This window comes from Leuciscus leuciscus (assembly GCF_965113295.1).
Source record: "Leuciscus leuciscus genome assembly, chromosome: 1".
Lineage (NCBI taxonomy): Eukaryota > Metazoa > Chordata > Actinopteri > Cypriniformes > Leuciscidae > Leuciscus > Leuciscus leuciscus.
Genome location: NC_138725.1, coordinates 68,939,542 through 68,955,344, shown reverse-complemented (window position 1 = coordinate 68,955,344; position 15,803 = coordinate 68,939,542). Strand labels below are relative to the sequence as shown.

The 15,803-nt window shown below is 41.7% G+C and overlaps 1 protein-coding gene across 1 annotated transcript; it reads left to right on the top strand.

Annotated features, from left to right (window-relative positions):
• The first annotated feature begins 7,468 nt into the window (after positions 1-7,468).
• LOC309512044 (uncharacterized protein) lies at positions 7,469-15,552 on the top strand. Its single transcript, XM_082187442.1, has 5 exons — positions 7,469-7,702; positions 8,644-8,809; positions 9,927-10,111; positions 14,830-14,861; positions 15,518-15,552. The coding sequence occupies exons 1-4, from the start codon at positions 7,490-7,492 to the stop codon at positions 14,839-14,841; spliced, it is 576 nt and encodes a 191-aa protein (XP_082043568.1). The 5' UTR covers positions 7,469-7,489; the 3' UTR covers positions 14,842-14,861; positions 15,518-15,552.
• Positions 15,553-15,803: the final 251 nt, after the last annotated feature.

Below are 15,803 nucleotides of genomic sequence, written 5' to 3'. Positions count from 1 at the left end.
TGTTTTTTTTTTATTTTTTATCATTATCAATGTTATATATTATTATTATTGATATTACTATTGCCGTCAACACAACTTATCACCATCCTTATTATCATTATTGTATTATTACTGTCATTGCTATCACTGATATTACTGTTACCGTCACCACAAAATATTATTATTATCATTATTATTATACATGCTATTACTATTTAAATACTATTTAATACTTCTAAATATTACTATTATTATTTGTCGTTGCTGTTTTTTATTTTTATTATTACTGTTATTATTACTGCTGTTTTATTGTTGTTTTTGTGTTCTGTTGTTGTGTTCTGTGTTTACCTTATGTACTGTATAATAAAATGTAAAAAAAAAAAAAAGAAAAAAAGAAAAAAAAAAAAGAAAGACAAACCTCTCTCACTCTTCTTTTCAAAACTTTGGAGTACTCAAAGTTGTTTTGCCTCACTCTCATACAGCATTCTGGACACTCATCTGAAAGATAGGCAATATAACATTGAAATAAGTATACCAATATACCAGTATAGACAATACCAAACTGTGGCAAACTGTTACCAAATACCCTGAATCAATGTGTAATTGATACATCATAACATTTTAAATAGAGAAAATTTACTTAAAGGTACAATATGCAAGAATTTTTTTGCCGCTAGAGGGCGCTACATTCCAAACAACAACAACGGCGTAGCTTGATGACGATGTGAAGGAGCGTGGAATGATGGGAACTGTCGTTTTAAACTCCACCGTGGATGTAAATCAGTCAGACGGGAATCGAAAAATCATGTTCATGGATGAGGCTAAGTTCTATTTTTATAAATGTTGCGTTTAATGACATGCTTTTTGTGGCGAGGGGGACGTGGTTCAGCGCGGTCTGTAACGGGAGAGAGAAGAGACGAGCAAGTAGGTCAAGTAAGGAATAATTGACGACAGGCCGTTGAATTATTAGAAAAATAATGCACACCAGAGGTGGTAATGCGGTCACGACGCGAAGCGGAGTGGCCGTTACACCTCGGGTGTGCATTATTTTTCTAATAATTCAACGGCCTGAAGTCAATTATTCCGCTTATACTACAGTTACCACACCTCTAAACATTGTTCAGATTATGTATTTCAAGACGTTTGTAAAGTTTTTGTCATTAAAATGCTCTTGTATTAAGGACTAATTTCTTACGCATCTAATCCCATGCCTCCGTTGCTAATTCCAAAACGTCATTTTAGAGTTAGTAACGGAAGTTTGAGCCGATGATAGCAGACTAATGCTGGGGACACACGACTTAGCTGACACATTCTCTGACTGTTTTCATCGACTGCAGCAGATTTTAAACACCGACTTTGAACACAGACTGAACGCGCTGAACACGCGTTTGGACATGATCAGTCATAAGTATCAAGTTACATTCATTATGCAGTTATTAATGCAGTTATTAGAGAGAGATGTTGCAATAATGAGACAGAAAAGCATGTGCGTCAATATTATTATTTATTTATTAATTCAATTCGTTTCAATTAATTCGTTCATTTTTTTTCCATTATTGACAGATGACAGTAGACTATAAATGAAAAACACAAAGCCCTTTTAACAAGTAGCCTAGGCCTATCAATAATTATTTATTTGTTATATTATCTGCAATAAAAATCCGTGCTGCAGGACTATCCATTTATTTAGCCTATATATTCAGTTTAATTTTCTATTGATTATAGATAGGACTATATACTTTATTTATTAAAATTAAACTGCATGTTTCTATTGATTGTAAAGCTAGACATTGAAAATTGCAGATCAAGCGCACGGGGCGAAATGCTTTTTCTTGTTATGAATTGTATCCTACTTTCCGTTATTACAGTTGACTACGCGAAGTGATATGGAACTGTAATGCGGTCAAGACCTGCCTGGAACTACTTTAGCCGTGCGTTTCCCTGAAAATAATGCACACCTTAGAACGTTCGTCAACCAATCAGATTCAAGCATTCAACGGCCCTGTAGTATAAGTGCAAAGTATTATTGGCGTGGAGAGCTTATAAGCCGCGCTGGAACGAGAGAGAGACTGGAGAGAAAATTGGACGCAGAGAAAGAGAACCGGTGGATCCGAGCTCTCATTTTTGAACTGTTTTGTGCCGTCGCGGTTGCCACGGTGAATGCGCGTTGTGCGCGGCTTTTGTTTGTTTTGCTTTATTTTAATAAAGTAGCCTACGAGTCCCAGTCACGCCGACCCCTGTCTTCTTCCTTCCTGACTCTTAAACCTCATCACACTTTTATTTCATTAAAATGAATTAACCGCAAGAAAAGTAAGGTTTAATACTAAATTGGTTATCATAGATGTTACTGTATTTGTTGAATTCATTGTTGTGATAACGCTGCGCAGTTTTACGTGTTCTAAACAATTGTTGTAAAAGTACATTCGAACATGCCCACATCATTTGCCAAAATACTGATTAATCTTTATGTATAACACATGCTATGTTTATTTACATGGCCATAAACACCAGACGTGATAAACAATGTCAATAAACTAAACACAAATCTAAAGCAATAATACTTTCCTTACATAAACATAACTATTACCGAATGCTACATTTGGAAAATATAAAATTAAGCATGCTTTGTCGACAGAACCAGCAGCAATCGGTAAAGAATAATTGTGTACCATAACGACTGCAAGAAACAAGCTAAAGTTTGTAGCTTGATAGACGCTACAACTACAACTTCCGCATTTGTCCAGGACTCCACGCAGTATGAGCGGAAACCGAGGGTAACGCGGATATGACGCAATTGACTGGCGACTCCCAGCTCACCCCTGTTCTAACGCCCCGTTTCCTTGGATAAAATCGCAATTTTCTCACGATTTAAAAATAGTTGGAAACATTTGGGATATTGTAAGTAATCAACTTAACAAAATATATAACACTGGCCTTGAGATTTTGGGATATTTTAATGCAAAATTCTTACATATTGTACCTTTAACACTTTTTTTTTTGCTTCATCTTGCTGGCTACCCTCTGTTGGACTGAATCTGTATAAAGAATATACAACATACCACATTTTATTAAACATTATTTCAGTCAGGGCCACAATCATCAAACATGATTGACAGTTAGCATACAGTTTTGATTGGCGATCTAGTTTTGCTCTGGACAAGAACTCCATGCGCATCCATGCTGCCTAGCATGAATAAGAGCAGGGAGAGCAGCAATAACAGAACAGAACCAACATTAATGTATTGCAGATATCATTAATTATTTGTAATGTACAACATTATTAGAGAATTTAAGTCTCATTCAGAGGGAATCAGAATGCCACATACTGATTGATGAGAGGAGGAGCTGGGGATGGAGGAGAGTAAATAGCTCCTGGGAAACGCAATAGCTTTTAATAATACTGGAGGAGCGTATATATGTATTCAGTGATAGGCGTTGTATTCCTATAGGTAGACGTGGATCAGCTGATGCGAGCTTGTCTAACGTGACCTGCCAGAACTGGGTTCTACAGACTCATTTAGAATGTACAGTATCAGTCAAAAGATTGGGCACGCTTTCCCATTCTCTCAAATGGGTATGTGGGTTCCAACTTTTGACAGGTACTGTATTAAAAAAAACATAGTTCTGAGATGCCCCACATATTATTCACTAATAAGACATTACTGACAATTAAGGAAATATACTTCACTTCTTTGTCTTTTTGCCTTAGGGCCCCGGGGTCTTGTAGCTTCTGATGAGCCTGTGGTCTCGCTGACAGTAGCTACTGGAGGGTTCTCGGTCTCGCTGACAGTAGCTACTGGAGGGTTCTCGGTCTCGCTGACAGTAGCTACTGGAGGGTTCTCGGTCTCGCTGACAATAGCTTCTGGAGGGTTCTCGGTCTCGCTGACAGTAGCTTCTGGAGGGTTCTCGGTCTCGCTGACAGTAGCTACTGGAGGGTTCTCGGTCTCGCTGACAGTAGCTACTGGAGGGTTCTCGGTCTCGCTGACAGTAGCTACTGGAGGGTTCTCGGTCTCGCTGACAGTAGCTTCTGGAGGGTTCTCGGTCTCGCTGGAGACAACTGCAACAACTGGAAGTATCTCGAGCCAAAATGGCACGGCAGTTCGTGACATAGTCACGAAATTTAATCTATTGATTCGTGTTCGTGGACACGAATTTCCCCATTTTTTCGTGTCACTCTGCACGACTTTCAATCTAATGTATTTCAATGGGACGTATTTTTCGTGCCTGCACCATGTTTTTCTTTCGAGAGCACAGTATTGTTTTTTCTCAATTGTTATTCATTTTGCAAACTTTAAGAGCTACATTACTCAACATTTAATCAAGAGATTTTAATCCTCGTTTTTATTGCTTTATATTCGGTAGGTTACTCAACATGAATCTATTGATTCGTGTCTATGGGCACGAATTTGCTTCTTTTTTTTCGTGTCACTCAGCACGACTTTCAATCTAATGTATTTCAATGGGGCGTAGATATGCACCACGTCTTTCTTTCGAGAGCACACTATTGTTTTTTCTCAAATGTTAGGCTATTCCCTTTGCAAACTTTAAGGGTTACATTACTCAAGATTTAGTCAGGAGATTTTAATCCTTGTTGTATTGCTTTATATTCGGTAGGCTACTCAACACGAATTGATTCGTGTCTATGAGCATGAATTTCCTTCTTTTTTTCGTGCCACACAACACGACTTCCAATCTAATGTATTTCAATGGGACGTATTTTTCGTGCCTGCACCACGTCTTTCTTTGCAACATCGTCTCACCCCTATTCGTCACATAGGCTATGCCGTCTGGTCATTTCCCCCTCACGTCCAAAGCCGACGTTGAGGGTACCCCCTATTCGTCACTTGACAACGGAGAGGGTCGTCCGATAGATTTGAGTGCAAATCCCTCATCTTTGAATTTTGAACTTTGATTATTTTTCTACATCATCCGCAAAGAGATGTTGGCCTCATCAGACCAGGACCTCCAGCATGCACTGGGACGGTTTGCAGCCGAGTGTGAAGCGGCTGGGATGAAAATCAGCACCTCCAAGTCCGAGGCCATGGTTCTCAGTCGGAAAAGGGTGGCTTGCTCGCTTCAGGTTGGTGGAGAGTTCCTGCCTCAAGTGGAGGAGTTCAAGTATCTTGGGGTCTTGTTCACGAGTGAGGGAAGGATGGAACAGGAGATTGACAGGCGGATCGGTGCAGCTTCTGCAGTAATGCGGTCCCTGTACCGGTCTGTCGTGGTAAAGAAGGAGCTGAGCCGCAAGGCGAAGCTCTCGATTTACCAGTCAATCTACGTTCCTACTCTCACCTATGGTCATGAGCTGTGGGTCATGACCGAAAGGACAAGATCCCGGATACAAGCGGCCGAAATGAGCTTTCTCCGTAGGGTGGCTGGGCGATCCCTTAGAGATAGGGTGAGAAGCTCGGTCACTCGGGAGGAGCTCAGAGTAGAGCCGCTGCTCCTCCACATCGAGAGGGGTCAGTTGAGGTGGCTCGGGCATCTTTTCCGGATGCCTCCTGGACGCCTTCCCGGGAAGGTGTTCCGGGCATGTCCCACCGGGAGGAGACCCCGGGGAAGACCTAGGACACGCTGGAGAGACTATGTCTCCCGGCTGGCCTGGGAACGCCTCGGTGTCCCCCCGGAAGAGCTGGAGGAAGTGTCTAGGGAGAGGGAAGTCTGGGCATCCCTGCTTAGACTGCTGCCCCCGCGACCCGGCCCCGGATAAGCGGTAGAAGATGGATGGATGGATGGATTATTTTTCTAACCCTAACTTTTTTTCCTCTCTTTTTTATATAATTTTGGGCTACATTAAAATTACATAATTACAGGACGGTATATTTTCTATATGCTTAAAACATGCCTTAATTTAGGTGGGATATTTTATAATTTTCGATCACATATTGTGGTAATTTTCCCCTTACGTCCATAAGCCGACGTTGAGGGTAGCTAGCTGAAACACTTTTCTAAATCGGTAATATCAACGATTTTTCCTCTCTTTTTTATATAATTTTGGACTACATTAAAACGACATAATTGCAGGACTGCATATTTGCTGTAGGCTTAAAACATGCCTTAATTTATTGTGGGATATTTTATAATTGTCGATGGTATTTCAATTTGCAATGGCTTATCGTGAGCCTACTTTGCTGCTTTTTTTTTTGCGCAAAAAAAAAGAAAAAAAGAATAGCCTAGTTTTATAGAACTTTCATCTCAATACTGATTATGAAGTTGTAATAAATTAATTATATAGCCTACTACAGAAATGTTTAAATTACTTTATATGGACATATCCTTTGGCAAAGAGATGGATGCATTCTGGGAAGTGATATGTGTTTAAATGTAATGGCTACATACTCATGTTTCCTTCACTTGGACATTTATGCTGACCCCTTTAAAATGTTTAGCACGGATATAAAATATTAAGACTGTACTTTTTAATTATGATTGATATTTTGGCGCAATTTTGTGCAACACGTCACTGTGTGTGTGACCATCGCAGAAACCATTGCCCAGCGCGATTCCACCACGGTAAGTCGCTTACAACAGCCTAATAAGCAAGATGAATTCATAAGCATTATTTACACGTCCAAAATTAATAAAATTACGAGTTTATAAAAAAAAAAAACATGTTCTAAGCCTAGATATAGGTTCTAGATGTATATATGTATATGTATATAAAAAAAAACATGTTGATATATATATATATCAACATGTTTTTTTGTTTTTTTTTTGACGTGTAAATGCTTATTGAGAATTTATTGGGGGAATAGTAACTTTAATTGGGGACATCTAGATGATGTAATTTTCTCTCGATCATCGTGGTTCACACACAACGTCACTGTAATGTGTCAGTAATAACAATATTATCACTTGATCTAACGTTATAACGTTACTGCACATAACGCTGCCTTTATATCTGGGATGGCGAACCCTAGACACATACACGCCATTAAAAAAAAAAAATGTTACGCGACTTTTAACAGTAGCACAGGAAATAGGAACAACGTGAATCTGTATTTATTTATCCTAAGAATTTACAAGAAAATGGGAATCACTCACTATTAGAGTACACTTTTTAAATCTTATATCAACATAACACTACATAATTAACATTTTCTGTTGTTCTCCCTGCAGATCCTGTCAAACATCACCCGTCGAACCTATCCGAACCTGATTTTCAAAACCCAAAGGCACTTTTTAAGAGCCAACCTCTATCTCTTCATTATTTTCTATATCTTACATCCTCTCTGTTACTCTCTTTCATCCTCAATCTTTATCTATCTCACAGTCTTTATCTATTGCTCTTTCTTTCCTCCCTGTCTGTCTTTGTCTACTTGTCTGTCTTACCCATCTTTGTCAGTCTGTCTGTTTGAATCTGACTGTCTGTTTGTATCTGACTGTCTGTTTGTATCTGACTGTCTGTCTGTATCTGACTGTCTGTCTGTCTGTATCTGACTGTCTGTATCTGACTGTCTGTCTGTCTGTATCTGACTGTCTGTCTGTCTGTATCTGACTGTTTGTTATAATGCCAGGGGGGTCTACAAAAAAGATCTGCCCCTTTTGCCAGGGGATTTTATTTTGCGCTCAAAAGATCTGCTCACATTGTAAAAAGGAGCAGCCTCTGAAGCAGCGCCTCAAGAAGAAGCTTCAGAGGTTTGATGAGAAGCGAGAGGAATGGGTGGTTGGTCGTAAGAAAAACCACAACACTGCATCCATCAAGGATGAAGCCAATATCATGGTACGTACAATTTCATACATGACAGTAAACTGTCCAGATCATCTAGGAAGTACATTCAGTGGTACCATTTGTTATTAAGTGAGCATGCCAGCGCAAGGTCAGAAAGGCATTATTTTTTGCCAATATAGATGAATCTTTTTTTTCCAATGATACTTTGTCCTCCCTGTGTCATCAGAATCAATTTAAAAGTATAATTTAACTATCAACTTTGAAGGCACACGTAATTGTGATTTGTAGTTTTTATTTTAGTGGTAATACCCTTAAGTAATCACATCTTCACCATAATACATCACATACCAAAATGATCTACCAGAGCAAAATTTGAACACACAGCAAATATAATTGAAACTCAGGAATTCTTGAGTTCATAACATATACAGGCATGCATTATGACAGAATTACAGGTGGAATTTAATAATCAAACTTTCTTATCGAGTGGATGAGAAATAACACATGAACTGCATTCATACTGTACTACTCAAAGCACTTTAAAATGTGAATGCGTCAACTGTAAATATGTGCAGCATTCACCCATTTGGTCACGTAATCACTAAGGTTCTGCCTTTATTTTTACTAAATCTTTAGATTGTCATTGTCCAGTTGCACAATGGTTACATAATCTTATCAATGTAGGTGCAAAACCCGAGCTACTAATGTTACAAAAATAAATATTTATATAAAGTTATATAAAGGGTTCCCTCATGGTGTCAGATTCATCTTTTTACTGTTTTTCTATATAGAGTTGTTTTTTGCTTCTATTGTATGAGCCTTTCCTGTTTGCACATACAGCTAAACTCACCATTAGGTTAAAAATCCTGAATGGCAGTAACCTGGATGCTGTCATTAATAATGTTATATATTTTTAAATTAATATTCTTAGTTATTTTTTATGTTGTTTTTCTATTACTTTAAACAGCAAACACACAATTTTGTCATTGCAGCTTGAGAAACTCCATGCCATTGGCTACAAACCAGTTCTGCTACTAGGAAAGGAGAACAAAAAAAAAGAAATTAAGTGCGAAATATTAACGCCTCGCTGCACACTCTCCACCTTTGCCCAGGACTACCTACAGAAGATAGGTTCATTTTATGAATACCTTTGTGAAGGTGAGATGCATGCACTGTATCTTAAAGTCACAGTTCACAACTTGTGTTGAGTACACAAAATATTTTATTAATGTTTAAACCTTAAAGGAATGGCTCACCCCTAAAACTTAAATTCAGTCATTCTTTTTTTCTGCTGCTGAATGCTTGTATGATCATAGTCTACTCTATGTGACGTCTCTACCAACGCATTTAATGTAGACGCAAATGGGTAGAAAAACATAAAAATTCACACCTGGCAATTGATTATGGGAATTGAAGTAAACTGTTTCAAAACAGTAGTTTCCTGCAACTGCAGATGTAGACATGTAGATTCTAAGTGTATTGAGCCCTGTTTGTATTAATAGCATGCAGCACACTGGTCTACAATGGGATTTGGCACCCAGAGTTAAGTGCATTCAAGCATATACTGTCAACTTTAGAATTATGTTTGGTATGTTTTTGTAGGAGACATATTTCATTTCTGTTTTCAGCCCACATACAACCATATTTTTAATGTTTAGGCACTCTGACCACAGCAATTTTTGTAGTGACATACTAATTGAACACATTACATTTGCAAAGACCCGTTTTGGTCACTGGGTCAATGAATCAAATGATAATGAATCTATATATACTCATTGAAACAATATCGAGGACAGTGCTAAAATGTAGATCATTAACGGAAATAGCACAAAGAAAAAGAAAACCATCAAATTTTTGCTGGATACACCACAAACTTACACTGCTACTAACTTTGAGGCATAAAGCCCAAAGTTTTTTAGCGCACGCAGTCTAGTCTTAACTGAATAGTTTGACCCAGACTGTAAACGAACATTATACTTGTCATTTTTTCAATAGATATTATGAGCACTCTGGGTTTTATTTTTCTGACTTAAAGATATATTGTATTGGTTATCGTCATAGAAAATCAATCAAATATATTACAGATATCTAATACATCCAGTAGACTCTCAATAGTTCTCCTGCAATCAAAAGTGCCTTCAAATCTGGTTGGAGAAAATTTGGTATATATTATTCAAACACATTTACCTAACAGTTAAAACAGGTACAGATCAAGCTTATGGTTAACCTCTATGTTTTAAATAAGCAAAACACAACACTTGTTTAACTTGCACAGGATGGACCCAGGATTCCAGTGGCAATGAGGATCAGCTGATTACTCTGCAGCTCACACCCTGCGAGGCGAGCCCCACGGGGGGGCAAGTGGAGCAGGCGGAATCCACGGAGGGGCAAGTGGAGCAGGCGGAATCCACGGAGGGGCAAGTGGAGCAGGCGGAATCCACGGAGGGGCAAGTGGAGCAGGTGGAATCCACGGAGGGGCAAGTGGAGCAGGCGGAATCCACGGAGGGGCAAGGCGGAATCCACGGAGGGGCAAGTGGAGCAGGCGGAATCCACGGAGGGGCAAGGTAATTAGAACAAATTTAAAGAGTTACAGTTTATATTTGTAAAGGCCAAAAGTGTTTGACCCATGGGTTACCTTAACTTGACTTCAAGTGTTTTTCCCCCATAGAGCTTGATGCAGGTTAGGGCTCTTTTCAACGAAATGAACTCAAACACACCATGCTATAACTTTTTTGCTGCTTGATAAAGTAAAACTCACTAGGTGATGATACACAGGGCAACTTTTTTAGCAATGTTGCTGGGCAATCTTGCCGAGCGATTGTTCCTTGGGCACTTTCACATTGAAAATGGGCAACACATTTCTATCTGGATAATTTAGATGGGTTGTGGGCCCTGTGTCTCATCTGGTTGCCCGTTGACGGCAACATTGCTAAAAAATTTGCCCTGTGTATCATCACCTACAGGGTTCTCATTTTCAATGGATAATCTGCTAGAAAAGTTGATCTGATATTACATAATTAGATAGATGAAAGGTCTATCTGATTCTGTACAAGGGCTGTTGGAAGGAATTTTGTGAGTCTATTATAAATCTAAAAGTAAAATAAGTACTACTAATCAAATGCTGAAATTACTAGGCCAAATTTGATTATTAAAGATATTAGGATAATTTGAATATTCAAAATAATTGGGAATGTCAGTGTCCCATGAACACTTAACTTAACCATTCTCCCACCCCTTGCGTTCCCTGAACAAGTCAGCGCAGGATCAGCGCTTGTTGAAACAAATTAGGATTATCACAAACAGGATGGACATAAACGATAAAATGAAACACGTGGAGTTAATGGAGCAACCTTAATTCAATCGCAATAAGAATGCATGTACTTTACACCTATTAATACATGTACTGCCACACTTGTGCGATGTTGTGATCTTCAAGTATTTTAAATAATAAGTTAAAGATTTATTTGGTATATGAGTAATTTTCTTTCTCCAAACCCACAGCTGTCTTCACAGGGTCAGCCAGGGGCACAGTCGCAAGTCAAAAAAAAAAAAAGTCAGGTATGTAAATAATGTTTGTCCGTCCTTCGGATGAGATGTTAAACTGAGGTCCCTGACTCTCTGTGGTCATTAAAAATCCCAGGGTGTCCTTCGAAAAAGTAGGGTGCGGTGGGGTGTAGGGGTGTAACCCCAGCATCCTGGCCAAATTTGCCCATTGGCCCCTGTCCATCATGGCCTCCTAATCACCCCCATATACTGATTGGCTTCATCACTGTCTCCTCTCCACCAATAAGCTGGTGTGTGGTGAGCGTTCTGGCGCAATATGGCTGCCGTCGCATCATCCAAGTGGATGCTGCACATTGGTGGTGGTTGAGGAGATTCCCCCTTCCATGTAAAGCGCTTTGAGTACCCAGAAAAGCGCTATTGTCACGATTAATGTCTGTGTTCCCCTGTCTCATTCTATGTTTAGCAGGTCCCCGTTATGTTGATTAGTCTTCCCAGGTGTTTTCCATTAGCCTGAAGGGTCGTCTCCGCCCTGGCCGCCTGAATGGTCATCTTCGCCTGCACTGCCTGCTCCGCCCTGGTCGCCTGCACTGCCTGCTCCGCCCTGGTCGCCTGCACAGCCTGATCCGCCCTGGTCGCCTGCACAGCCTGATCCGCCCTGGTCGCCTGCACAGCCTGATCCGCCTTGGCCTCCCGTCTTGCCGCAGTCTCCAGGTCCTCTTCCACTCCACGGGCCTGGCCCTCCATCCCACCCCCGGGTCCGCCTCCGCTCCACCACCCTCCTGAACTATTGTTTTGTTTTGATGGGCGTCGGGAGCCGCCCATAGAGGGGGGGCTATGTCACGATTAATGTCTGTGTTCCCCTGTCTCATTCTATGTTTAGCAGGTCCCCGTTATGTTGATTAGTCTTCCCAGGTGTTTTCCATTAGCCACGCCCCCTTGTTATCTTGTTTAGCTTGTCTGTCTGTGTATTTAAGCCCTGTGTCTTGTTTCAGTCTTTGTGAGTTCTTAATGTTGTATGTTGACTGTTCCTGTATCTCTCTCTGAGTTTATTACCTTTTGAGTTTGTTTAATAAAACCTGCTGCAATTGGATCCTGCTTCTGCATCTGCTTCAGCTGTCATTGTAACAGAAGAACTCACCATTTATGGATCCAGCAGTACGCGTCCTTCAAGATGTTTTGGGATCGGCTCACGGCGATAGTGAAGGAAAGCCACGATCTGTTTGAGTTTACTGAGAAATTTTGTGAGCTAGCTACAAACTGTGATCTGAGTGATGAAACTTTAAAAACAGGTTATATAATCGGAGCCGGATGCGTCGATCCTCGACCACTCCCCGATCTCTTGGGGCTGGACTGGAGAGAAGCAGTTGCCATCTGCTGGGAGAGTTTTACTCCCAAGTATGCTCTACATTCATCCAGCCCAGCCAAACCTGCTCACACTGTCAGCCCAGGCAAACCCACATTACCACTCCCTGCTGAGCACCGTATCCGTTTCGGACCAGTGGCTGAGATCACATGGCCCAGAGCACGAAAACTTATTTCTAACAGTGCTGATCTGGTGTCTAAAGTGTTTGACCCCGCTTGGATAGCCGTCCGGGGAGCTCGCAGGTCTGCTCCACGTTCCACCAAAACCACCGAACCAGTCATTTGCCCAGTCGAGCCAGAGCTTCACGTCAGTCCTGCCGAGCCAGAGCTTCACGTCAGTCCTGCCGAGCCAGAGCTTCACGTCAGTCCTGCCGAGCCAGAGCTTCACGTCAGTCCTGCCGAGCCAGAGCTTCACGTCAGTCCTGCCGAGCCTGAGCTTCACGTCAGTCCTGCCGAGCCTGAGCTTCACGTCAGTCCTGCCGAGCCAGAGCTTCACGTCAGTCCTGCCGAGCCAGAGCTTCACGTCAGTCCTGCCGAGCCAGAGCTTCACATCACGCCCGCCGAGCCAGTGTCTCTGGACAAGATGGCTGTCGACGCCGAGCCAGAGTCTGTGATGGTCCTGCCCAGCTCAGAGCCCTCTTCGCCGCTGGCCCTGCCCAGCTCAGAGCCCTCTTCGCCGCTGGTCCTGCCCAGCTCAAAGCCCTCTTCATCGCTGGTCCTGCCCAGCTCAAAGCCCTCTTCATCGCTGGTCCTGCCCAGCTCAAAGCCCTCTTCATCACTGGTCCTGTCCAGTCCTGACCTGCCCTCGTCGCTGGCCTCGTCCAGTCCTGACCCGCCTTGGCCGCCCGAAGGGTCCTCTCCGTCGTGGCCACCCGAAGGGTCCTCTCCGTCGTGGCCACCCGAAGGGTCCTCACCGCCATGGACACCCGAAGGGTCTTCTCCGCCTTGGCCACCCGAAGGGTCCTCTCCGCCGTGGTCACCAGCTCAGCCTGCTTCACCATGGCCACCTCCTCAGCCTGCTTCACCATGGCCACCTCCTCAGCCTGCTTCACCGTGGCCACCTCCTCAGCCTGCTTCACCATGGCCGCCTGAAGGGTCGTCTCCGCCCTGGCCGCCAGATGGCCTGTCGTCTCCGCCCTGGCCGCCTGAAGGGTCGTCTCCGCCCTGGCCGCCTGAATGGTCATCTTCGCCTGCACTGCCTGCTCCGCCCTGGTCGCCTGCACTGCCTGCTCCGCCCTGGTCGCCTGCACAGCCTGATCCGCCCTGGTCGCCTGCACAGCCTGATCCGCCTTGGCCTCCCGTCTTGCCGCAGTCTCCAGGTCCTCTTCCACTCCACGGGCCTGGCCCTCCATCCCACCCCCGGGTCCGCCTCCGCTCCACCACCCTCCTGAACTATTGTTTTGTTTTGATGGGCGTCGGGAGCCGCCCATAGAGGGGGGGCTATGTCACGATTAATGTCTGTGTTCCCCTGTCTCATTCTATGTTTAGCAGGTCCCCGTTATGTTGATTAGTCTTCCCAGGTGTTTTCCATTAGCCACGCCCCCTTGTTATCTTGTTTAGCTTGTCTGTCTGTGTATTTAAGCCCTGTGTCTTGTTTCAGTCTTTGTGAGTTCTTAATGTTGTATGTTGGCTGTTCCTGTATCTCTCTCTGAGTTTATTACCTTTTGAGTTTGTTTAATAAAACCTGCTGCAATTGGATCCTGCTTCTGCATCTGCTTCAGCTGTCATTGTAACAGCTATATAAATGTGATGAATTATTATTATTATTATTATTAGGGTAATTATTGGTGGTTCTGATAACTGTTACCATAGCTTGGTAACTATGAAACTCAATGAAACTCATTAGTCAAGCAGATTCTCTAATATGTAAATTAATTACTTAAATAGAATTTAAAGGGGACCTATTATGTTCATTTCCAGTTCTATATTTTTATTCTGATACTCCACTAGAGTAGCTTTGCATGATCCTAAAAAAGTCCTTATTTATCTCAAACTGGTCCTTTATGCAGACCCTGTCTGAAACAGGTCATTTTAGATGGAGTATTCTAAAAGCCTACTATGATTACTATTTTCCAATGAGCCTGCATGTGATGTAAAATCTGGAGCCAAATTAAACAGCGTGTTTGCACACACATTAACTGAGAGGATGGTCTTTTCTCATATTTCAGGGGTGTCTAGACACACCAGGGACACATATTTATGTTGAAAAGACATTACAAAGTGCATTTTGTTTAATTATTGTAAATGTGTTTTTGTTTTTTTCTAAGTGGATATAACTGGACTGTAATCTTATATCCCACAGGGGGACCAAGGCATATGCCTGAAAGGAAAAGGCCACAAAAGAGTAAGTGCATGTAAATGCAATGATTCATACTTTGCTAAACATTGCAACTTAACCCCTGTTAATTCGCTTTAGTTCAATTGCTTATTTTTTTAACTACTACAACAGACAATTTCCGGTAGTCACAATTTTATTTATTTAATGAATTATTTAGCAAACGCTTTTATCCAAAGTGACTTACAAAAAAATACAATATTTACAGTACAAGCAGTCAAATCAACAACAGGGCAACAATACTGTATGTAAATGTGGTGACCAGTCCAGCTAGTCCAGCGTAGCACACATAACCATGATTATTCATAATAGATATAGAATAGGAATGATTAGTATTATTGAGATTATTACAAATGACAAGCTATAAATTCCAACAGGCTTAATTAGTCAAATTTGACCAAAATGCATTGCCAAGTAGTAGAAGTAGCAGCAGTGGAGTATTCTCAGTTGTGAGCTGTGGCTTAGCAGTAGGATGGTTATTCAAGCAAGCATACCACATTGGAACCGAGAGTAATTTGGTTCCATGATACATGTTTTGATTAGTGATAAACATCACTTGTCATCCTTGCAAGTCTGGTCACTACTTAAGTCTTCATAGTTGTGTTTATTTTGTTTCTAATCTAACTATCTAAGAAATATTTGAAATGTGTTTTTGATGTTCACAGATTGCTCCTACCACACTCGCCTAGAGGCTTTCCCCATCAGGAGTGTATTAAAGGGATACTCTACCGTTTTTTCATATTAAACTATGTTATTCCCTTAACTAAGACGAGTTGATACATACCTCTCTCGTCTCAGTGCGTGCACTAAATCCCTCTGTCTTACGGCGAAACTTTGTTAGCCCAGTTCATTTAATATGGGCCAAGCAGAGAACTCCACGATTTCCCTATTTAAATACAGTTACTCGCGAAGTGTAACTCGACCTAGGACGGTGACACAAAACAAAACGTT

Coding starts and splice junctions, on each gene's coding strand:
- LOC309512044 (XM_082187442.1), top strand. CDS start 7,490: ATGCCAGGGGGGTCTACAAAAAAGATCTGCCCCTTTTGCCAGGGGATT. Junction 7,703..8,643: donor AGGATGAAGCCAATATCATG/GTACGTACAATT, acceptor TTGTCATTGCAG/CTTGAGAAACTCCATGCCAT. Junction 8,810..9,926: donor TTATGAATACCTTTGTGAAG/GTGAGATGCATG, acceptor TAACTTGCACAG/GATGGACCCAGGATTCCAGT.